Genomic DNA, 15947 nt, shown 5'->3' on the forward strand with positions numbered 1-15947 from the left:
CCTCAATTCTGCTACCATTTGCCTTTTCTCTTTGGATACTTTCTCATAAATCACAGATATTTCGCAAACAAATATTATAGGTTTCCAATTTGAAACTGGGAGCAGATGATTTCTATTAATTATAGGGGTGTGTCAAAATTTAAAAAGTATTGAAATTGTATTAATGAAAAGACAACTGACCTTTTGCCAAAAAGTGATATACAAATAAACAATGATGACAACGGCTATACGGAGTTTCTGTCTGTTTATAAATAATTTATAGATGAAGTTGCACATAATTTTACTTACATATTTTTAAATTATTACATTTATAACCCACCTTTTTTCCAAGGAGCTAAAGATGGTGGTGTACACCCTTCTTCCGCTCTCTTGTGAAGTAGGCTAGGCTGAGAGACAGAGCCTGGCCTAAGGCCACCCAGTGGTTTTCATGGATGAGTGGGGGTTTAAACACTGGTCTCCCGGGTCTAAGACGACTACTACCACACGCTGGCTCTCAAATGGTAAGGAATTATTACTAGAGATGGAATCCAAGGGGATGAACTGTGGAATTAAATAAACTTGAGAATGAGGGAATGGTGAAAAGAATGATTACATTTTGATAGATGATCTTATTTTGGGAATAATAATATTAAAAGGCAGCCTGATATTTGGTAACGGAGGCAGAAAATGCAAATGGAAGCCCTATGGTAATGTAATTAATACTTGACAACTTGGTAGCTTAAAATCCACTGTGTGAGGAAGACCCACAATTTCATGCATAATGGCAAAGACAACCCTAATAATAATGTTAATCTGATTTGGTGATCCCAACCCAAATAGCGTGGCAGCAAAGTACAGACTAGGTAAGAGTTTTTGCACGTTCAAGAGACTCCCCATATTTGCAGGAGAGTGTCACAGTGTTTACAAAAAGCAGACCTCCTGAAGGCAGCATATGCACAAAGCCCACAGAACAGTTGTGTGCATTCACAGAAATAAAGACTTGCCTTTTGGCTCTTGTGTTTCCTAGCCACTAACAACAGATCCTCTCCAGTGCTATTATTTATGATTTTAAAATAAAAACTGATAACCCCCTTGATCATAAAATATCCGAGGGGTGAACAAAAGTACATTGAGAATAAAGACCCAGAAGATACATGCCCAGTACAACTTATGGATTTACACTCTTTTGAGATATTAAAATCTAGCTAGGGTTGGGCAGTTTGTAATAATATTTAGTGTGTGGGTTAAGAACATTATTATGCTATTATTATAATGTCCATCCAGCGTGGTGTACAAGCTTTTTTATTCAATAATAATATATTAATGTATAATGGAAGAAAATCCTTAATTACCGTATATTCAGTACAATGCTAGCTACAGATAAAACTAATAACCATTCATTTCACAAAGTGAATAGTAAAAAGAAATAAAGTTTTGTGTTTAGTGTTTTATTGAAAATAGTCATTGGAAAGCTTTATTACTGTGTTTATTAGAGGGTTTTTTAATGCATTGGTTTTAACTGCATAAAATTATTTTAATAAATATAAATGAATAAAAGAGCTGGAAATGCAGAAAAACAAAGTTGCTGAGGAACCATCTTGCGCTCGGGGAGAGACAGAAACAGTCTGGTGAGTTGGGGAAGTATCCAATTCTCCATCTGTCCGGACCTCCCGCCCTCCTCCCTTAAGCATCCAAGAGTCTCCAAAGCTCCCGAGTCTGCAAGGGGCTGCGCTCAAGAGTTTCCCGCGGGCTCCGGCCTTTGGGAGCCGGGGATGGCCTTGGGGGGCGCAGGGGTTGCGCGCAGATGTCCTGGCTTGCTCCCGGGCCGGGGAGGGGGCTCGGGCAGCTGGGAGGGGCCAGAGCACCGACCGAGAGAAAGCGGCCGGCAGGCGGGCCGGGGAACGGAAGGGAGGGCAGGGCGGGGACTGGAAAGGAGGTGAGGCTGTTCTCCTGGGTCCAGCCCCCTCGCTCCACGCCGAGAGAAATCCGCTATGGGCACCGGCGCCCGACGGAGCGCCCTCGCTGTAGCCTTTGCTCTCCTTCTCCCGCAGAGGCGGCGCCCCCCAGTGTCCGCGAGGGGGCAGCGGCAGGTGAGGCTAATCTCCCCCCCTTCCCCAGGCGCGCGTGGGTTGGGCGGCTTTCTGAATCGATCTCTCGCTCTCTCCGGCCTGAGCGCGACCAAGCGTGGGATCTGTCGGAGCGCGCGCGAGAGAGAGAAGTTGAGACTTTCCTAACTCCCTCCCGGGCGGCGGACAGTGGCGATTGGCGGGTCGCGGGGAGGGCGAGTCTGTGCCTCCCTCCCAGCCGGAGCTGAGCTCCGTGGCGCCGGTGGCAGTGCCGCTTACTTCCTCCTCCTCCGTGCCGCCTCGTTGGGGCGCCGCAGGTGAGGAGTCTTTTCGGTGAGAAGGACTTTCCGGGAGGAAGTGTGCGAGTTGGGCTGCTTGGAGGGTGGCACGGATGGGACGGCCAGTGTGTTTCATCCTTCTGGCAGCGCCTCTTAGTTCTGGCTGGTGTTTCCTGAGTAGGGGGGCTGTTGTCTGGGATGTTAGTTCTTGGAGTGGTAGGGGCTAGAGTTTGGCGCTAAAGAGGCGCTGTTTCTGCCATGTGCTTCTTAAGGACCTGAGAAATGCTCCTGCCCCGAGTCAGGCCAGAGGCTCATCTTGTCTGGCCACTTGTTTCTGCACCCCCCCCCCTGATGATCCTGGGCCCCCTTAAAGCTTCCACATCAGCTTTGAATCTGGAAGGGAACCCGAGGGACATCCACTCCAACCCCCTGCCATGCAGGAATCTCAGATAAAGCTTCTGTCCTGCTTTCCTCCCTCTCCATCCAAGAAATATTCAAAAGGACAGTATTTCCAGCCTTTAGCTAGAATAGTTATCTAGCTTCTAGGGTCATGTGCAGTCCTCTAAAAACGCAAACGTGCTGTTGAAAAGATTATTTTTCTCCAGCGAACTCTGTAGTTCAGGAAGGCAGAAAATAAGCACATAAAGTTGTCCCCTCCCCGCTGAATTCTATGCTGGAAAATGCGTCACCTGTTGAATTTTGGTTTGTCAGGCAGCGATTAAATACATAGAGATCCGGTGGTGATGATAACAAATAACTTGCCACATCCCATCTCAGAAGAGGTTTGCTAACCAAACAATTCATTTGGGTGATACAGCTCTGTAGCCCAATGTTATTCAAACCATTTTGAGGGGGATCATAAGGGTAAGGTGCAAAAATGGCTTTGTTGTGCTTTAATTCTAAAGCAGACTCCCCCAGCCTGGTGCCCTTCAGATGTTTTGGGCTGCAATTCCTATCGGTTCCAGCCAGCACAGAGGCTAATGGGAATTGTAGTCCAAAGCGTATGAAGGGCCCCAACTTGGGACAAGCTGTTAGAAAATAATGAACTCCTCAACATGACTGCAATACTGGGCCCTGCTGCATCATGGTCAGTGTTTGAACTCCTGAAGTCTTCCTTTCCTTGCAGTCGTTTGCATTTTCTTGCTGTGCTCTTGCCCATATACTGTTGGCTATGACTGAGGTTGGCAGAGGGGAAGGTGGTAGTATTCAGATAACAGGTAGCGCATAGGCCTCCTAACCTTCTGTGCCAGCCCCCTAAGCTACTGTTTGAAGGTTATGGGGTGGCATGATTTGGCTAAAATTGGGTGAGGAAGGAGTTAAGGGCATGAGCTTGTGGATTGCATTAAGGGCCTCCTATTTTCACCTCTGTGTCCTCTGTCCTAACTCTAGAACATCCCTGTTGACTACATTATCCACCCACATTCCAACTTGGACAAGGAAGTTGGTGCTATTTCATGTCTAACCCCCCCCCCACTGCAGTCTTTTCCTGGTTGACTTCTGAGCTGCACCAACTCACTAACACCTTTGCTTTATTGCAGGCAGGCAGTTGAGTTCCCTGGTCTTGTGGGGCAAAATTCTCAAATCCTTTCCATCCAAGGCAAGGGTGAAAAGAAACCATTGCAGAGGCCAGCTGTCCTTCTAGGGCAGGGATTCTGTGAAGGAAATGATCTGAAGCTCCTCAGGATCTTTCTGAGCTTGCCCAGGAACTTTGAAAGGGCCCTGCATTTCTACTACCAAGATGGCTCTGCAAAACTTCACACAGCCTCAATATCACCCACAGCCCACTGGCCCAAGTGGTGGCCTGCTGGGCTTGTACAGTATGGTGCACTCCTTCCTAGGGATGGTACAACCCAACACCTTCCCAGCAGGTAAGTGGTATAGCAAGGCAGGTTTTGCCAGACCAGGTCTTCCCTATTATCAAGGGCTACTGTGGTACAGAATAAAATTGGGTTATGAGCCTGTGAAGGGAAAACATATCTTCTCCAAAGACCTTGATCAACAGCTTACTTTCTCCATTATGCACACAGGTCCCACTTTCCAAGCACCCACTAGGTGAATATTCACTTATTGAACATGAGGAATTAACACCTGAACCTCGCTGTACACATCACAGATTCAGATATCAGAACCGAGAGCATTTTTTCCTTCCTTGTTTGCTTATTGGAGAGAGGGGAAACTGATGGGACAAATCAGAGTGCATTTTGCAGAGGGATTTCCTGGTTTGATTTTTGCGGGGGTGGGGGGAATCAAAATTCAATGATCAGGAATGCGTTATAAATTTCCCCATAGGAATAAATGGAGATCAATGACTTGTTATTCAAATGCTCGCCAAACAAACGATTTCAGGGAACACATTGTGTTTAGATAGCAGGACCTGCACATACCGAGAAGTTGCCTTTGGGATAGATGTTGCAGTTGACAACTTTCCCAGGATGAGACAAGAATTGATAACTGATAAGAGGTGTGGATGGCAAACAACTTTAGAGTTTCCAGTACCTTTCTATGGCACAGTGCAGGGATATACTGTCTACCTAGTGCTGGAGACAAAGGGCTATACCCTGCAAAGTTGGCCTGTTAGTGTGAGGAGTCCCACCTGTACAGCAGGACTGCCTCTCCCCATGTACACCCACACCCACAATCTGTTCTTTAGGATTGGAAAAAACCCTGGAACAGATTTGTGGGTGTGTAGACGAGAGGGAGAGGAATTCCCATTACTCTTGTGGAAGTTCTTGTACTAAGGGGATGACTTTGAATACAACCAGAAAACTGTATTTTACTATGCTGGCATGAGATATTGTGTTTTTTGCTTTTGGAGTCCATACTTGTGACAGTATGACTAAAAAGTGGGTGGAGGAGATGATGGGGCATACCGTAATTTACACATCAGTGAGTCTGGCAGATAGAAGCCACATACCATTAGCTGTTGGGTGCGTTTATTGTGCAATATTCCTTCCTCAAATGTTGAAAAAATATGAGCCAACCTTTGGAGAGTCTTCATATCTACTGAAAGAACAGCATGCAGTGCAATTCTGTGCATGTCTGTGCAGAAGTAAGCTCCAGTGAGCTTAATGGGAAATACTCCTCTGTAAGTGGGCACAGGAATGTGGCTTTTATTTCTCTCCTTGCTCCATTTGCCTGCTTGCTTGTTTCAGGCTCCTGTGCCAATCGCCAGAACAGGTTTTTTTTTAAGTGTAAAAAAAAAAAACTTCTTAAAAAGAAAAATAAATTGCTGAAGAAATGTTTGATGACTTATTCATGCAGGCACTTGAGAAAACAACACAAAAAGAAAATGGTGTCTGAAGCACAGGAGACAATAGGCGCCTAGTTTATAACTACTGTGTGTGTCCTTTGAGGAGGGAAGGCAGAGGGAAGCAGCAGGAACCCTGCAGCAAAACAAAAGTCCACACCCACTCCTGTTTCTGTATATGCCTTTGTGCGGTTTAAGAGGAGCCACATAACTAACTTTCAGCCTGCCCATATGCATTTTGCAAGATAAACCTCCAAGCTGTGTCATGCTTTCTAATAAATGGCACCAGACTTTCATGTAAAACTCCAGCGGAAGGTCTTAGAGGTCTCTGGCAAGAAAGAGAGAGGGGTTATCCAGCTCTGAACACGTTGGTTCCGGTGGCAGAAAATACAAATGGCCCCTCACTACCAATGATTTGTTTAATTGCATCTTTGCCCATTTCACATAGCTGTCAACTTTTCCCTTTTCTTGTGAGGAATCCTATTGGGAATAAGGGAATTTCCCTTTAAAAAAGGGAAACGTTGACAGGTATGCATATAATTGCAGTTTACAGGCAGCCTTCAAATGCAGCCCCACATACAGTCCAATGCAGTAGTCAAACCTGGAAGTTACCAGAGCATGGATAACTACAGCTAAAGGCTCTTTGAGGTCAGAGCACAGGTCACCTGACACCACTAGCATGGCCTTGTCATTTAAAAATGTCCCTCATTCTCTGTGTTATATATGAATAGGAGGGAGACATGATTAAAGAAGCGTGGCAGCCTCTGCTTCATCTAGTTTGGCCTTGAGGTAGGCTGTGTTATCTGGGATAATCACGAAGAAGGCCCTGAGATTATGATTTCTTATCTTCTTGTGATGCAACTTAAAACGTTGTTGGGTCCTCTTTTTGTAGCAGTGTGTTGCATGCTGACTCATGCTCTGTTTGTGGTCAGCAACCTTAACTTCATGACCTTCCCAACAGTTACTGACTCCTGCTCCTTTAAAGACCAGACACAGACAGACTCCTAAAATCAATGATATAGCTAGTCACAATTTAATGGGTCGCGGTTTTTTTTGAGTAATAGCTAGTGAGAATCGGTGCCCCTTTTGACTTTCAAACCATCAAATTGGTTAGGTATGAATAAGATCCCTGCCCTTATGGAAAAAAATGACTCACAAATTAAGACTAGCAAGAGGAACAAAGCACAAAGATACGGTACCTTTGCGGGGAAATGCTGGAGCCTTACTTCATCCACAAATTCTCCAGAAAAGCAAAGACCAGTTCCAACTCATGGATCACTTAATAATTTTTTTAAAAAAGCAGATGTATACTGTTTTAAGTTTGGGTGTATGTACAGGAATACAGGTTTTCATAATGTATTTTTGGGGCATGTGAAATGTATAAAGGGGGGAGTGAACAAGGTCCAGCCTAAGAACAGCCATGCTGGATTAGTTTGAAGGTCTAGTTTGAAGGTCCAAGACTGGCCATCTTGGATGCTTCAGGTAAGGGATGAAGCCAAAAGCTTCCTCTTTGTTGTTAGTCCCCATATATGGTATTCAGAGGTTTATTGTCGGGGGGGGGGACCATTGTCAGTCCTGGGGCCACATTCCCTTCCGGGCAACCTTCCAAGGGTTGCATGCCAGTAATGGGTGTGGAAAAAGACACACGTGGGTAGAGCAATTAATGCAAATATTACTTTTCCTAGATAAGGCTATTTTCCTAACACGCACTCACACTCTCTTTCATCCATCCAGGCAGGCAAGAGGTGTTACTAGAGTTCAGGGGCTCATTCCAGCCAGGCAAAAACATTAGGTCTGCAGAGGAGAGCCAACGAGGGGTGTGGCCTGAGGAGAGTTCTGACTGTGAGATAGAGAGGCTTGGAGGACAACATTTTGCCCCTGGGCCTGAGGTTCCCTGCTCTGGGATCGTGCCTCTGACAAGCGAGGTTCTAACATGGCATTTAACATGGCTTCTAACATGGCATTTGCTGCCATTGTTGGTGCTCCCTGCTGGGTTTATATTTGCAATGAATTATCTGCCACAGCCCCTAAATTTGGCTAATTATGGCCAGTTCAGGAACCCACCAGTCTATCTGTGAAATGTTGGGTTTTATTGTCCAGATCACATATGCTACACAACATAAGAACCAAATATCTGTCATTTTGCTGTCTGTTCACAGTTTTGAGGGATCCTTTTGGAGTACCTTGCAGTCTCCTTAGGATTTACTGTGGTGAATATTTTGGCGGTCATTTGCAAATCTCATACCTGCCTCCAGATAATTTGTCAACAAGTAAAATATTGCTTCTCACAATAGAAAGTCCTTCAGGGTGGCCTTCATGGCTTATTTCCCTCATTTGTTTATTCTCTCTGCTTTTGATTGTTTGATCATTTGCCATTCCATAAGCAGACCTGTTCTCTTATCCCATGACTGCTAAGTTTACTCAAGAGCTTTTGGTGGGAGACTCTCTCAGACGTTTGCTGGCAGTCCAATTATGTCAACTGGATCAGTCTAATTGATCTCCATGTTTTTGTTGGCAGTCTCACATAGTTATGCAAAGACTGGTTAGGCAGTACTTCACTGTGCAGCATGTTTGCAACCTGAAGAGCCATTAGCATGGACTTTGCCAAACTGCAGAACCCAGCCAGAAATAGACACCCCAGTATATTTTTCTGTCCTTCCATCATCAACCCCTGATGCCCTCAGTAGTGATTTTTTAAAATATACCTTTCATCAAGATTAGATGTAGCCCCTGGTGGCTGGATAAACTAGGCAGAGAATGGATTTCACAGGAAAATTGTACCCTTAAGTCCTTTGTAAGACATGTGGGGCAGAGGGAGTGAGGAATTGAGCTATTTTATCCTAAGCCTTGGGAGGGCAATGGGATTTAACAGGTCATCAAGGGAAGCTGAAACAGATAGGAATATTCGTTTGATGTCAGCACTCCACCTACTTTGGCTGGAATGGCACTCTTCATAGAATGCATGGGTACCAATATAACTGGTTGCAGCAAGGAAGCTGTTCCAGCTTCAGTCAATCATTAACTTCTCTTTTTTTAAAAAAATCCCAAGTGATCTGATTCCTAGATGCAGAAGAGAGACGTGTGTTTGGGGGGCGGGGAGGAGGAAGGGAAAGAATGGAGCCAAGAGAGATGGCAAATGGGACCAGGAAGGAGGAACTGGAAGGGGAAGGTGGATGTCTTGGGAGGGAGGAACAATAAGTGCTGTCACCAAGGACTCTGTGGCCCATTATACATCACACTAAACCAAATAGTGGCTTGGCACAGATGAGCAAACATTCGGGTTGCTGGAAAGAAAAGTGCAAGCTGCTTTGCTCTTTCTGCCTTCGTGCTGCAAGCTATGGTTTGGCTTAGGGTTACATCTGAACCTCACAGTTTGTCTCAATCCAGAAAAGCCACGAGCTGCAGCCAAGGCTTGTTCTGTGGCTTACCACTCGTGGCTTGTCTGGGAGGAATAAACCAGGAGCCCGGCTCACAGGTGTGAACTGTGCCACAGAGTCCTGGATGACAGCACCTCTTGTTGCAATCTTCTCTTCCGAAATCCACATGGGTCCACAGTAAGCATTATAAAGTTTTTAAAAGGCTTGGTTCAGAGCCACGTCCTCAAGTTGTGTGGGGCCATTGTCCACTCTGGGCGTTCAAATATCATGAGTCAGGGTTTACACATTTTGACCTTTTATGTTCTTTTATGATGTGGTTTCTTTATTTTTGTGGTTGCATTTTCCAGCTTCTCTGGCATGAGGGCTAAAAATCGCTGCCTTTGTTGCAATACTGCTAAGAATACTGTGCCATTTATTGATGTTCTGATGATTTAATCACAGTCATATTTTCTAAGATGGCTACAGCCTGTACTTTCTTGGAGGCAGAGGAACTGGGGTTCAAGCCTAGCAGAGAGCCGTACTGAAAGCCATGCCGATCCCCCCAGTTTCTCAAGAAGAGTTGCATGCTGAATTTTCTTAGTAGCAGTTTATTTATTTATTTTTACATTTCTTTATTAATTTATATACAGTGGTACCTCGGGTTAAGTACTTAATTCGTTCTGGATGTCTGTACTTAACCTGAAATTGTTCTTAACCTGAAGCACCACTTTAGCTAATGGGGCCTCCTGCTGCTGCCGTGCCGCCAGAGCCTGATTTCTGTTCTTATCCTGAAGCAAAGTTCTTAACCTGAAGCACTATTTCTGGCTTAGTGGAGTGTGTAACCTGAAGCGTATGTAACCTGAAGTGTATGTAACCCGAGGTACCATTGTACTGCCCTTCATCAAATGACCACAGGGTGATTTACAGCGTAGAACATAATACAGTAAGCAATATATGTCAATATGTTACTAAATATCCATACAATAAAAAAGCCAGTTTATATAAATACCAATTATTGCGTATTATGAATTGTAGTGGAGAATATATAATAGTACATAATACTTTGTGAGCAAGACATACTAAGCAGCAATGTCAAATTATACACAATGTCTTCCCAGCAGTGAATATCACAACTCAACGGAGTTATTGCCTACTTATCTCAGGTGCAACTATAGAACATAGCGCATATCTAAGAACAATAGCCTCTTGATAAATATGGGAGGGGAAAACCTGCTGGATACCTAAAGTGCAGAAATAGTGTACAAACGCACATACCTTTCTGTATGCAAAGCTAGCTCTTAATCCCACCTTCCCTTTCTTCTCTTTTTTCACCCTTTGATATCTTCACTTCCCTGCCTCTCTCTCAGGGGCCTTTCATCATCTATCTGATACTTTCATGGGGGTGCATACTTTGCTCCCCTAATGTTTCCCCTAAGGAAGAAACCAAAAGCGTTCCTATCCCTTGAGGTCATCCTTATGGGCACTGGTCCATCACTGGTAGCCTGCAGCCTGCCTGGTTAGTAGAGTTCAGTTTGCTTGCCTCTTTGCAGCAACAGCTCATGCACTCAAATGCTGAACGATTAGTATAAAATGTTAAACTTACAAGGCCATTCTATCTAATGAAGAGAAAAGCTTCCTGACCCTCTCTGGTATGAGGTCTGCACACACTGGTTTGTATTGGACATGTGGCAGAGACTCTTTCTCCATCCCCTCTCCTGTCTCCATTCCACTCCATACTGTCATCAGAGATTCCAGTTTCCAGTCAGTCCGCTTGTCCTCAGCCAGACCTGAGCCTTGGCATACTTCTTGCTATATTGAGATAAATATTCAGCATAAAATGGACTCTGACTTGCTTTTTGATGTTTCTGTGCTTTCCGGTGCTTTTTAACATCTTGTTCTTCTTGAAAACTCCTTGCAACTTTAGAATGAAAGCACCAGAACTAGTCGCTGTGTTTCAGTTGCACAGGAAAGTGCTGCTGTTAATCTCCCCCCCACCGCACCCACAACATTGGTTAATGCAGGAACTTCCCGTTCAGTAATGCTTCCCTGCAGACTAATATTTAGATCATATCCTGGTGTCATAGCCCCATAGTCTTTCACCTCCAGACTTCGAGGTTCAACACTGCTAATTTGTGTTTATGTAATTCTGTGGATCACATCTCAATTTACTGCCAGTGCATTTTTCTTTTTCCTGGGTTTTAAATCTGATTGTGTATAATGATGAGTCTTACCTGCTAGGTGGTGATCACCCAACTTCCCTCCTTGCACAACAAAGAGAGGCATTCAACAAAGTTTTACTCAGGGTAGACCCGTTGAAGTGAATGAACCTGATTTAGTCACATTTGTTCATTTCAGTAGGTAAAATTCAGTTGAATACCACCCAAAGTCACTACAGGTGGTTTAGACCACAGCACCACCCACGTCCCTTCAAGCCTGATAGTTTTACCTAAAACCTGGAGAAACTGATATTCTCAGTCCCATATGTTTACAGGCTAGAACCAGCTGCTCAGTAGTAGGAGAAGAATACATAGGTGGGCCATTGGCCTGGTTTAGCGAGGCTCATCTTAGGTGCTTATGTTTTTACCTGCTAGATCAGAGTGGGCAGAAGGCAGATCTAGCTTTACTGGTAGATCTTTGAGTGATTTGCAGTAGATCAGCAAGGGTTTCTGACTGCCAATTGTTTTGTGGTAGCGAAACAATCCCTTTTCTCCAAATTATGGTATATTGTGGAAATGAAACAAGCTTGGGATAGCTTGGTGTGAATTTTTGTGTGGAAGGATCATAGGCTCAGAATTATTTAATGCTAAGCACATGTATTTTGCATTAGGCTCTGGGTGATGGATCTCAGGGTTCCAGTTAAAATCAAGTAAACTTCACAAGCCTGAAGGTCTGGTCTGTTTTCTGCAGTTCCCAGGACACAGCATTTTCTCTTCAGAGCTGTTGAAGCTCAGAGGACATGTTTGCTAAGCATACAGTATGGCACCCCTTAGTGGTAAAGTGGGGTATTGCTTAACTTGGGCTGCAAAGGGGGGGAAAGTTTCTTTTCTATCAGCATAATGTTTATTGAGCACTATAGCCCGTGGCACAAAATAAAAAGAGAGAAAGAAATTCCATATGTGATGTGCATAGAGTCATTCAAACGGGTTATAGCAGGAGAGCTTTAGAGAAGGACAGCTGGAGAAAATAGGGTCTCATCCTGGTAACATAGGCTACGGGTAGGAATTTCCAAAGAGATCTCAGTGTTTAGTGATGCACAAATGTCCAATAATGTAGGTGATGGTATATTCCCTCTTCCCCCTCCCCGCCACTGCTGACCCCTCTGTTCTTCTCCTCAGATCTTCTGACTCGCCTGATCCAGCGCCAGGTTAATTTCACAGATCCAGCAGCGTATAAAGAGGTGATTTATTTATTTATTTTGTATTGGGTCATGGAACTCAGAGGCTAGTGGGTGGCAGTTGGTGAACCTGGACAGGGATGAAAAGGAAATGTTGGTGTGGTAGGCTCAGCAAACACCAAAAGGTTGACACTTCACCCAGAAGTCTAATGTGGTTAGATTCTGATAGGGACTCAGGGATGCATGATGGCCCCTCTTTCAGGAGAATGAAATTAAGATCAGCTGGGGCGTTGGAAGGAGAGTGCTAGGGAAGAAGTCCAGAAAAAACCCTGGTTTGGAGGATCAGACTAGGCCAAGCTTGCCTAGACAGTGCCATGCCTTCCCAGTACACTTTTGGTGCTAGCATGCGCTGTTTACATTATCCTGGGAGGCTAAGGAGGAAAGACCTTCTGAGGTCTGAGCTTCCACAGCCACATTGTTCATAGGGATTACTGGACCTGTGATTATGTGTGACTCTGGGTGGGAACTTTTGAAGCCCGTGTGCAAGACCTCAATGCCCTGTGCAAGCACACATATACCCTGATGACTAACAAGAGCAGCCTGATCCTTGCCAGGAATGCAGAAGCAGGGGTAGAAGCCTGCAAGCCCTGTACATGCGACTAGGTCACTACCTCTAGATGAGCAAAGTGGACTCCAGAATAAGAAACTTCATGTCCAGTACATGGCCAAGAAAACATTCTAATAAATCCAGATTGTTTTTGAAGAAGAACCATCAGTGGACACCTGGGGACCACCCTGTGCTGAGCCCTTCACCCTTTTATTTTGGGGCAGGCAGGTGTCATCGTCTTTGAATGATCATACTAGCTGACTACTGTGTCTGTTTGTTTTCTTCTTTCCTCCCCTCCCCATCTCTAGATGTTTGTATACCAAGCAGGTTTCCTCGTTTGCCTTGTCATTGGTCTTCTTTTCATCATCCTTGTGCCCCTAGTGGGTTTGTTCTTCTGCTGCTGCCGCTGCTGTGGGCACTGCGGTGGCTCCATGTACCAGAAGCAGGTGAAAAACACCAATTGCAAGAGGCGGACATTATTTGCATTCCTGCTAGCTGTCTCTACCGTTCTCGTGTGAGTTGAGTACTATACTGAGCACCAACAAACAGGGCGGGAGTGGGTTATTGCTGTGACTAGTTCAGCAAGGAGTTTATTCCAATCTGTCTACATTGCCCATTCAGCAGTAGTGGACAGCATGGTGAGGCTATGCTGCTCACCTGACTTCCCTCTGGCTGAGTCAGTGCAGCATACTGCGACAGAGTGGCTGAGGGATGAGGTTAAAGGTAAAGGGACCCCTGGCCAACTCTGGGGTTGCGGCGCTCATCTTGCTTTATTGGCCGAGGGAGCTGGCGTACAGCTTCCGAGTCATGACTAAGCCGCTTCTGGCGAACCAGAGCAGCGCACAGAAACACTGTTTACCTTCCCGCCGGAGCGCTACCTATTTATCTACTTGCACTTTGATATGCTTTCGAACTGCTAGGTTGGCAGGAGCTGGGACCGAGCAACGAGAGCTCACCCCGTCGTGGGGATTCGAACCGCCGACCTTCTGATCAGCAAGTCCTAGGCTCTGTGGTTTAACCCACAGCGCCACCCGCACCCCTTGAGGGATGAGGTTGGTGCAGTGCAAATGCACCAGTGGAGCCAATCTAGTGCTTCTGCCAGCATGCTTGCAACATGCTGACCTTACCTCCCACCCTCCATCCTGGTAACTCAGCTGGACAGGAGGTCAGGTGATGGAGCAGCCCCCAACTATACAGCTACTGCCATTCGGACCCAATTTCAAGCAAGATGCACCTGCTTAGCTGTCTGATATGCATTGGCTTGTCTCACTTGCATGTACAGTTTGTAGGCCAGGTGGGCACTTCTCTTATGTGCTGATGTCGTACACATAGTGGCTGCAGGTCTAGTTTAAATGAGACAATTTATTTGTCTACTTGGCATCACTTTTAAGTCTGCCCACAGCCTTTTATGATGGTCTTGTGCAAAGGAATGGCTTCCTGGAGCTGAGGGAGGATGGGATGGTCCCTGCAGGGAAGCCCAACAGGAAATTGCACTGTGCGTGTAAGCTACTTCTATTGTGTGAAATGAAAAGTTGAGGTTAGTAGCTCTGGCAACAGAGATGGAGTTTCCAAACCTTTGGGGAGCTGGGAGATCAGCCACTAGAGACGTTTAGCAGTGCAGTATGATAAAAGTAGGCCTTAATTCTTGCCAGTTCTCAAGCAAGTATATCTCCTCACTGAACAACTACAGAGTTACATTGGAGTTCAGGGGAAATGATGAATGACACTATTTCCAGTCAGACTTGACCTCCAGCATCACTGTTCCTATCAATTCAGCACATGGTTCAAGTCTGAGCAGCCGGTCACCAATTTTCTGCCAGAACAACTTGAGGCACATGAGCATAAATGTGTGAAGGGAGACGCCCAGGAGCCTTCTGTGGCATGGCTGGCTGCTTAGGAACCAGAGCATGGCTGGCTTTTACTCTGGAGCATGCCATCACAGGCACAAGCAACTGCCAGAGCCCTTTCTGCACCATTTGTCCTTGCACTAGTTCTACGGAGGTTCTTGCAGACCCGAGGGAACCCAGGGCGCCTATGAAGTGCTGAATTATTTCAGTATCATAAAGTTGGAATGGATCTAAAAGTGACCTGGATTAACCTCTGACCAGGGGCAAGGGGAGTGCATCCACCAGGCACCCCCAAAATAAACCTATACATTCAAGATTACAATGTGTTGCAAGCACAGAGTGGGTACTACAGAGTAAATAGTTGGAGACGAATCACACAGACATGCAAGTCACATGCTGCAGTTTTACTGCTGCCTTTGGGAGGTACTAGTAGGTCTCCATGACCTGCTCACATTGCCTATGCTGTATCCCCCATTTGCTCCCCCCCAAAATGGCACAATGTCAATCAAGACACTTCATAGATAAGTCACAACTTTGTTGGTACCCATTGTTATGCTTTTTGACTGGTTGCATGATATTACTAGCTTTTCCTCTTTGAGGAGAAGCAACTTCAGTATGAAGAGTTGTCCTCTCAACTCTGCCTGCTTCCTTCACTGCAGGGCTGGAGATATTTGTGCGTATGTCAGCAACCGTCAGATATCACAAGGAATCAGTGGAGGCTTTGTCACTTTGAACAATACGATGGACAACCTGTTCATGTTCCTGAACTCTATCCCTAAGGTATATAGTCTATAAGCTGTATTGTGCACCTTCCCCTGCTTCCTTTCTGCAGGCAGGTGTCTTTTGTATTGTCCTCCTATCCTCCATGCATGATCGCTTCTCCTGCCCTGCCTACATAGTCAGGTGTTCTTCTTCCTCTTGCTCTGCTTGTTTCCTACACCAGCCTCCAAATGCCTTGCCCTGTTTCCCAGAAATGCACCTCTGTATCCCTACCTCCAACCTCCAATGATCTACTTCTTATGAGCATCATTGCACTGTTTAGCGGCCATTATCCCACTGACATGCCCTAAATCTGCACTTTCAACACTTCAGTGGCCATGGCAAACTATTTAGCCACTATCAGTTAGCAAGGGAAACTGGATCAGATGATACCTGAGGAAGAATCCTGTGCCAGGAATAGAGGTCAATGGCTTTTCAAGCACAGGTACAGGGCTACAGGGGTCATCTTGGTAG

At 45.5% G+C, this 15947-nt stretch overlaps 1 protein-coding gene across 4 annotated transcripts in view; it reads left to right on the forward strand.

The window, feature by feature from the left end:
• Positions 1-1921: 1921 nt before the first annotated feature.
• The window catches only part of LOC309370491 (prominin-1-A-like), a 31426-nt gene continuing 17400 nt past the window's right edge, over positions 1922-15947 (forward strand). Inside the window, exons 1-5 of one of the 4 annotated variants that reach the window (XM_081912277.1) lie at positions 1922-2069; positions 3862-4191; positions 12262-12323; positions 13176-13381; positions 15374-15494. In XM_081912277.1, coding sequence (XP_081768403.1) covers positions 4062-4191; positions 12262-12323; positions 13176-13381; positions 15374-15494 — 519 coding nt within the window. In that variant the 5' untranslated portion in view covers positions 1922-2069; positions 3862-4061. Of the gene's footprint in view, positions 2070-2231; positions 2379-3861; positions 4192-12261; positions 12324-13175; positions 13382-15373; positions 15495-15947 lie in introns of those variants that run through there. The other 3 variants (XM_081912280.1, XM_081912278.1, XM_081912279.1) reach the window with 3 other exon arrangements.

Source organism: Podarcis melisellensis (assembly GCF_964234715.1).
Source record: "Podarcis melisellensis genome assembly, chromosome: 5".
NCBI classification, from domain to species: Eukaryota; Metazoa; Chordata; class Lepidosauria; order Squamata; family Lacertidae; genus Podarcis; species Podarcis melisellensis.